The following is an 8701-nucleotide window of genomic DNA, read 5'->3' on the forward strand; positions in this document are numbered from 1 at the left end:
TAGAATGAGAGTTCCACTTTGCCCCGAACACTTGCTCTCGGGGAAACTTGTAAGGACAGAAGGGCGCAAAGTGCTTCAGAACGCGGTGGACACCCGACAGGATGGCAGCTGGCAGTGGTGATCCCTGGTTCTTACTGACTCACTGGTACTTCATTTAAAAGTCACCATTAATTATCCTTATTTCTCAACCAGGAGGTCAAACCTAAGGAGGGAGGTTTGGACTGTGAGGAAAATGGACAGAGTGACGGACTAGAATTCGTGTGATTGGGGGGAAATGGCACAGCCCGGTTGCCCAGAGCACCCTGCACCGCGTGCTGCAACCCCAGCGAACACCCGAGAAGTCAGTGAAGACGCTGTAATAGACCAGGGAGGGAGATAAACCGTCAGACTGGAAAGGACTCGGCCCCAGGCACCGTTTCCTCTGCGGGCTGAACTTTCTGTTTGGGGGTCCTGCGGGAGGAGCGCGTGCCCCATCCCCCGTGCTTTCTCTCCGCCGGGTGTCATATGCTCTTCTTCCTCCCCCACTCTACATCTCCCTCCTCCCTCCCTTTCCCAACCCCTCCACCCCCAACTAAGGAGGCACTCAGTCTGTGCACCTTCCGGGCTGGGCTCTCAATTAAAAGTTGGGCTAGGGGTGCGCACATTTAAGAAGGACCGCGACGACCGCAGGCGTCCTGGGGCCGTGCTGGGCTTGACTCCACCTGACTTTCTCTTAGCGCCACCCCTCTCCGCCTCCCAGTCTCCTCGCTCTCCACTCGTGCGCCGCTACCGCGCACGATCAGCTCCCTAGCGGCGGGAGGAGGAACAGACTCAGGGGGTGGAGAAAGTAGGGGTAAGCCAGTGGAAGCACGCCCCTCGGGAACCCGGGAAACCCCGGCCGCCTCCGGAGGACCTGCCACCGCCCTCTCAGGACTGAGGCTTCCCGTGTGTCCCCAGCTGTGCGGCGCTAGCGCGGCGGCCAGGATGGAGGTGCCTCTCTGCAGCCGAGCGCTGGACTCGCCGCTGGACAGCGGCTCCCTGGCCTCCCTGGAGTCCAGTGTCTTCTGCAGCGAGGGCGAAGGGGAGCCCCTGGCTCTCGGGGACTGCTTTACTGTCAACGTGGGCGGCAGTCGCTTCGTGCTCTCGCAGCAGGCGCTGTCCTGCTTCCCGCACACGCGCCTCGGCAAGCTGGCGGTGGTGGTGGCTTCCTACCGCCGCCCTGGGGCACTGGCCGCCGTGCCCAGTCCTCTGGAGCTCTGCGATGACGCTAACCCGGTGGACAACGAGTACTTTTTCGACCGCAGCTCGCAGGCGTTCCGCTATGTCCTGCACTATTACCGCACGGGCCGCCTGCACGTCATGGAGCAGCTGTGCGCGCTCTCCTTTCTTCAGGAGATCCAGTACTGGGGCATCGACGAGCTCAACATCGACTCCTGCTGCAGGGACAGGTACCTGGAGGCGCGCGGAGGCGGGGCGGGGAGGCGGGCGCAGTGCTCAGGGAGAGGGAGGCTCAGGGGAAGACTGGAAGCTTTACTCGAGCTTTGCTGAACCCAGGCCTCAGAACTGTGGCCACTATAGAACTGAAACGTGGGTTGACGGTAGGGGACTTGAAAGGGTCTAAGCCACCGTGGGATGGAACTTTTTGGACCCCTTTTTTAAGTGAGTGTATGTATACTAACTTAACGTATAAAGTGAGAAAATTCAGTCCCATAGAAAACAGTCCTTGAATGAATAAATGAATGAGGAAAACCATGCTTCAAAAGATGCACGTGCAGTGATAAAACTTCTGGTGTAGGGCATTATTGTTTAGCAAACCTAGAACATGAACTCTGAAAAACTTGGATGGAGAACTGCTTTTAAATACAGATTATAGAACATTGATCTCTTGAGCCAATGATTCTGGGACTTCGAGAGTGATTTTCCATTATCCTGCTATTGCCACCCTTTCTTCACAAATACCTTTTCTTCACTCACAGAAAAGATCCATATGGCAAACATCTGTTCTTGCTACCAAAAAAAAAAAAAAAATGGGTAATAAATTGCATTAATCCAAAGTAGCTCTGATATGTATAAATCCTTCTTTTGTGTACACTTCTACCAAGAAATGTCATTTTTAAAAATCATATTCCCAAGGGAAAGTTTTGAATACTGTGGGCAAAAGACAACCTGAATAAAAGGTGAATAGACATGTTCTGTGTTTTACTGAAATGAAAAGTATGACCTCCCAAGTTTGATTATCTTGTACTGTAATTTTTTAAAGTTTGACTAATCACCAAGTTGTCTTCTCTAAAAGATACTTCAGAAGAAAGGAGCTGAGTGAAACTTTAGACTTCAAGAAGGACGCAGAAGACCAGGAGAGTCAACACGAGAGTGAGCAGGACTTCTCACAAGGCCCTTGCCCCACTGTCCGACAGAAGCTCTGGAATATCCTGGAGAAACCTGGGTCTTCCACAGCTGCCCGAATCTTTGGGGTCATCTCCATCATCTTCGTTGCGGTGTCCATTGTCAACATGGCTCTGATGTCAGCTGAGTTAAGCTGGCTGGACCTGCAGCTTCTGGAGATCCTGGAGTATGTGTGCATCAGCTGGTTCACCGGGGAGTTTGTCCTGCGCTTCCTCTGCGTGCGGGACAGATGCCGCTTCCTGAGAAAGGTGCCAAACATCATAGACCTCCTCGCCATCTTGCCCTTCTACATCACTCTCCTGGTGGAAAGCCTGAGTGGGAGCCAGACCACACAGGAGCTGGAAAATGTGGGCCGCATAGTCCAGGTTTTGAGACTGCTCAGGGCTCTGCGCATGCTCAAGCTGGGCAGACATTCTACAGGTACTCAGATTTCATTGCTGCCTTTTAATTGTCATTGTGTGTGAACATCAAAGCTGACCGTAGTACAAGGGAATTGACTTTGGATTGATATTTCTGATTACCCATTCCCCTGCTTTACCCAACCGTGCCCTCTAAAGAGGTCTTGGGAAGCAAAACTTTGAAGTTCTTATTACAATGATAGAAGACAAGATGCGTTCCATACACTTTCCATAAGAGAAAGACAATTTGATCATTTGTTAACTCAATTTATTTGCATCCTACACTCAGATGTACAAAAATTAAATACTCTCTGCCTTTACAAGGTTCTAGACAAAATGTGCATAAATGATGCATAAATAGATACACATAAGTTCCATGTATCGTTATAATGACATAAGCCAGTTTATCTTCTGTGCCCAAGAAGTATTTGCCCCGTATGTTCTCTGGCAGAAGGGAAAGTCAGCCCTGCAGAGCCTTCTCTGGCCATCCAGAAAGAAAAATGCCCACGCACTGCTGGCCTTTCTAAAGTTTTTGAAGAAACGGAAATATTTTACTTTAAAAGAAAGTAGAAGACATTAACTACATGCTTTATATACTATCTGAAAATTGTCTTGTCCCTAAAGTGAGATGTACATAGTGAGAGAGAAAGACAGGGTGATGGGAATTACTTAGCTTTCTGTGTGTCATAAAGCCTTTCAAAACCTAATGAATATTTCCTAGAAAAATCTCTCCACAACACACACACACACACACACACGCACACACACTGCATGAAAATGATAGTCTATGTCAGTGGAAATCACACAGACTGAGTAAAGATTATTTTCCCATCTCTCAGGGGAGTAGTTCTTAGGGATTGACCCTTCAGCTCTTGGGTGTCTAGAGTACGTATGAGTTCCCTTATGTCAGACCTTCATGAAAGTAAGAATCCCCAGACAAGCCTGTTGAAATGCAGATTCTGAGCCTCAACACCCAGAAAGTTTGAGGTTTGACCTAGGAACCTAGATTTTAAAAAGTGACTTTAATGTAGTTGGTTCTTAGACCACACTTTGAGAAACCCTGGAGTATGATGCCATAGTGATATAATACGTATTAATGCAAATACATGTTAGTGCAAACAAGTTAGCTAGAGATTCCTATTATCAGCTTTTGCCCCTACACATATGCCTGACTAGCTACCTAAAAGATAATTGATGGTAGTTTTCTATCCCTAAAAATATACATTAACCTCTGATATGTTTTTTGCCCTCATCTTGGGGCAATTAGGATCCGTCCTAATATAATTCGGGTAATGGATTTTCCTAGTTAGTCCCACATAACAGGATTTGATAACGGGGTTTCCAACAACTTTTTTAAGTACCCCTCTTTGTTTTCTGACATACATAATAGGATGCTTTCTTCGAGTATTTATAAACTCTTCACAAGACTCAATTTTAAAACACCCAATAAAGACTACATTTTTCCCAAAAGAACGAAAAAAGAAAATAACAGTAATTTTCACAATGTCACTTCTGTGTCGGTTTTCTCAGTTCTAAAACAAATATAAAGTATTAAGAAAGCCTTAATTTACTCAAAAACATGAAGAATTGCATAAGGATTTGACAATTTTATCTCAATTTTACATTTGGTAAGATATAAACATTGATGATTTGTGTCCTCATGTACTAATGACAACTGAAAAATGAGAGGTTTATGGAAAAATTTCACCAGACAGCCTCGGTTTTAATTTTGATTTGTAGCTTTTTACTAGATACTTTACCTCTCTGTACTTCAAACTCCCTATCTGCAAAATGGCATAATCCCTTAGATTGAGTTTGGAGGGTTACCTGAGTTATAACATGGTAGAAATTCCACCTATTTTGTATTTCTTTTAAAAATTGTTTCGAACATTAGAAAGAGGTTCCCCAGACTAATAATAGGCTTCTTCACATGTGTTGTCAATTTATTTCAGAAACATAATTTCATATAGACATATCAAAGCCAGTCTTCTAAAAAGGTATTATAAAGGTATTGTGAAATATATTATTTTGAAGTTAGACTTGAAAATTCGTATTCATTGCTCTTCAAAAATAGCTGGTTAATAATTCAAGAACATCTCAAAATTTGAAGAGCAAAATTCAAAATAATGAGAGCATGAATAGTATGTTAATGCATTTCAAGTAGTCTTCAGTGAGAGAATAAAAACAACAAAAAAGATTCTGAGAAGTACTGCTTTAGACTTCTGAGGCAGTATGATTGTGACATCAGGTTGAGATGACTTCAAAATGTAGTTATGAAACATCTCTCTAGTATTAAGCAGGATAAATACCAAACCCTCCTTCTGTAATGGGCACTTACTCCCCAGGGCTAGGTCTCTTCACAGATGAAATTGAAATTGGACTCTCCTGGGTCTGTCTCCCAGGGCTCAACAAATGCTCAGAGCTAGCAATGAGAAGTTCTTTAAGGGCTCATAGTGAGTGAGTTCTCATACCCTTTGCAGTGGAGAAAGATTCTCTACTTGAGTCTATCATCTTAGAGGAAATCAGAATTAGTATGTACTGAAGGAAGGTAGTTCCCAATAACTCTGGCATTAAGGACTAGGACTTCAGTATCTTGAGAATTCAAGAACTTCCTTCTTCTACACCACTAAGAATCTCCCCTGACCGTACATGTGATGCCTTCCGGTGGATTTTGTCATAATGGCCAATGCTTCTGCTGCTTCACCTCATTGTCATGATATACATCTTTCTGCCTCTGGCTTTCAAATGGTGAGGCTCCTGATTGTATTAAACTTTACCAGGAAAGTTAAAAAAAAATACATAAAATATTTTTTTAAAATCCCATAAAACTGGTATTAGATAGAGGTGCTGAAATGAATGGTACATTGAGATGCAGGTCTGGCCAAGTGAGCCATCTACAGGTGACACTACAAAGGCCTCTTTTTGTATAAAGTACAAAATGTGTATTCTATACCCTCTGCTTAGGCTTCTATACCCTCTGTTAGTCTTACCTCTCACTTTCATGTATATAAAGAGTAGGAGTTTAATAATTATTGAGGTGAATGAAGATGTCTAACTGTGCTTGTCTCTATTCTCTCCTCCTGGACCCATCAACTAGACTGTGATCTGTTCAATTATGATTTAATCATCTTCAGGCTCCCCAAACATTGCCCAGTCTTGGGGCAAAGTAGGTGTGGCATGCATATTTGTGGGTGGATGGAAAAGCGGGAGAAGGAAAGGGAGAAGGGAAGAGGGGCGCCAGTGACTGACAGCAGTTGTTCCGTTGCAGGTTTGCGCTCTCTTGGGATGACCATCACCCAGTGTTACGAGGAAGTCGGCCTGCTGCTCCTATTTCTGTCTGTGGGAATTTCCATATTTTCAACCGTTGAATACTTTGCTGAGCAAAGTATTCCAGACACAACATTCACAAGTGTCCCTTGTGCATGGTGGTGGGCCACAACATCTATGACTACCGTGGGCTATGGGGACATTAGACCAGACACCACCACAGGCAAAATTGTGGCCTTCATGTGTATATTATCTGGGATCCTTGTCTTGGCCTTGCCAATTGCTATTATTAACGATCGCTTCTCTGCTTGCTACTTCACCTTGAAACTCAAGGAGGCAGCTGTTAGACAGCGTGAAGCTCTGAAGAAGCTCACCAAGAATATAGCCACTGACTCATACATCAGCGTGAATTTAAGAGATGTCTATGCCCGTAGTATCATGGAGATGCTTCGATTAAAAGGCAGAGAAAGAGCAAGCACTAGGAGCAGTGGGGGAGATGATTTCTGGTTTTGAATTCATTTTCAATTTATTTACAAAGCTGTGTACATTTCACTGGTAACACCGTGATATGAATGTCTGTATCCTTATGATGAATCTCTTTGGAGCACTACTCGTCTTAATTTTTGCTAATACGTTGGTTGGTATACGAGAATACTTCACATCCCCTATAATAATTTACACTGTTTTGGTACAGTTGAGTCTCAAAAATAGCTAACGATTGTAACCAAATACAATTGGACTAATATAAACATGTTTGAATTGTCAAATATGAAATAATACCATTGAAATACATACAAAGTTTTACGTATCATAAATTTTAGAAGTTGTTTGCACTACAATTTTTTTAAAAAGTAGGAGTTAAGCTGCCTATCCCAGACAAAAGATAAGTGAACATTTAAGAACACATTGAACAACTTTGCTATTTAAAGATATTCTCCAAGTACACAAATTACCCCTTTCTCTATCAGTTAAAGATGCCGAATATAACAATTAGCTTTGCGAGAAAACCCTTATTTGATGGTCAGAGACTGTGTCCCTGTCTTGTTTCTGGTGCAAAGTACTGGTCACAAATGAACTGGGCTCTGCATCCCATCATTACTATTGGAGGTGAGAAGCCCCAAACGGCTTAGACTGCAGTGGATGCGTCTGCACAGATTTCAAAACTAAACGTCTTTATTTTTCCTGCTGAGTGTCATATGAGGAGTATAAAGCAGAATATTTCTTAGAACTTTGCAAAAATAAGATGTTGTTTCAAATGTCTCTTTATGGATGTTATTGCTCAAGTTATGTCTTTAAAGTCATGAACATGTAGAAGTGAAGTAGTCAACACTTTAAAGTTATACCCAGAAATCATTAAAGAATCTCGTTTCATAAAATAAGAATGATATGTTGAATGACATCACTGGATGAACTTGAAGAACTTTTATTTGTTAACAAAAAAAATATTATGGACAGCTTTCTGACTGTTGGGATAAACAGCAAATGTTCAAACTTTGCAGGCATTTTGACAGCATTTTGACGTTCATATTAATTATAAAATTCCTACACATTCTGTTATATAATTAAAGCCAAAAGCTCTAAAGCTGAGAACGAGATCGTAAGTACCAATATTTTAGTAAATGAGATTTTAAAAATAACAAACAATGGATTTCTTTAACACCTGTATTTTTAATGGCTGTAACATAGTCCCCAAGGGAGAAAAAAATTAGTTTGGGGAAGTGAAAATCTTACTCTTTTTATATATAAATCACAGATATGCATGTAGTATATAATCATATAGATATATCTGTGGTATTAAAATTTTATGAGATACAATATTAGGAAAAATGCTTAAAGGCTCTTTGCCAGGGATGGGTAGTAATTAGAAATAAACATTGAAAAACACTACTTTAATATATGATTATAACATATCTCATCAACTCTATTTTAAGACATCCTATTACATTATTAACTACCAAGGGGGGGAAAAAGGTGCCAATCAATTGTAAGATGCCATTGACTGTAAAATGCATCCAGATTTTGGATATGCAAGCATTTAAAATATGCATCTTAAAATCAATGAAATAGTGCATGTACTACCTCTTGTTTCCTGGTATGCATGCTTAAACCCTGAAAACATGATGGCATGAGTTTTTGATCGTGTGCTGAAGTACTTTAATGCATTTGGCTTGTTTCCACTTCTCCTAAATATTATAAAAGATTTAGGGGATATGAATAATAAAAAATAATAATTTCTCCAGTACGTACATATACAGAGCTAGAGTATGGCACAGGGCCTCTAGACTTAAGATAAATCCTATCCACAATTTAAAACAGAAGTAGAAATTAAATACAGAAGGCAAACTTCTTCCAACTTTTCTAGAACTTTCCTCAATAAGAAGGGTTACTCTGATTCAAAACTCTGTTCATCTTATGTTATTTCATTTTATCCTCAAAATATCTCTTTTATATAATTATTTATGCTCTCCTAAACATATATCTTATATATTTACTAATTCAATGAAAATTTATTAAGGACACTTCTGTGTGCTTGACGCTACAGAGGCTTTATATTTTATTTTGAGCGGATATATGATTAGGTTACATCGTTTGTGTTTATTAGGAAAAGTCCCAGTTGTATTTGAATCCTTCACCCAGGAGGTGTGCCTTTATTA

At 41.6% G+C, this 8701-nt stretch overlaps 1 protein-coding gene across 1 annotated transcript; it reads left to right on the forward strand.

Moving 5' to 3' along the window:
• The first annotated feature begins 643 nt into the window (after window positions 1–643).
• Window positions 644–7632, forward strand: KCNV1 (potassium voltage-gated channel modifier subfamily V member 1). The gene is made up of 3 exons (XM_003782398.3): window positions 644–1427; window positions 2273–2802; window positions 6049–7632. Exons 1-3 carry the CDS (start codon window positions 964–966, stop codon window positions 6558–6560), a joined length of 1506 nt encoding a protein of 501 aa, XP_003782446.1. The 5' UTR covers window positions 644–963; the 3' UTR covers window positions 6561–7632.
• Window positions 7633–8701: the final 1069 nt, after the last annotated feature.

The sequence above is a fragment of the Otolemur garnettii genome, unplaced genomic scaffold, assembly GCF_000181295.1.
Source record: "Otolemur garnettii isolate 467f Iridium unplaced genomic scaffold, OtoGar3 scaffold00004, whole genome shotgun sequence".
NCBI classification, from domain to species: domain Eukaryota; kingdom Metazoa; phylum Chordata; class Mammalia; order Primates; family Galagidae; genus Otolemur; species Otolemur garnettii.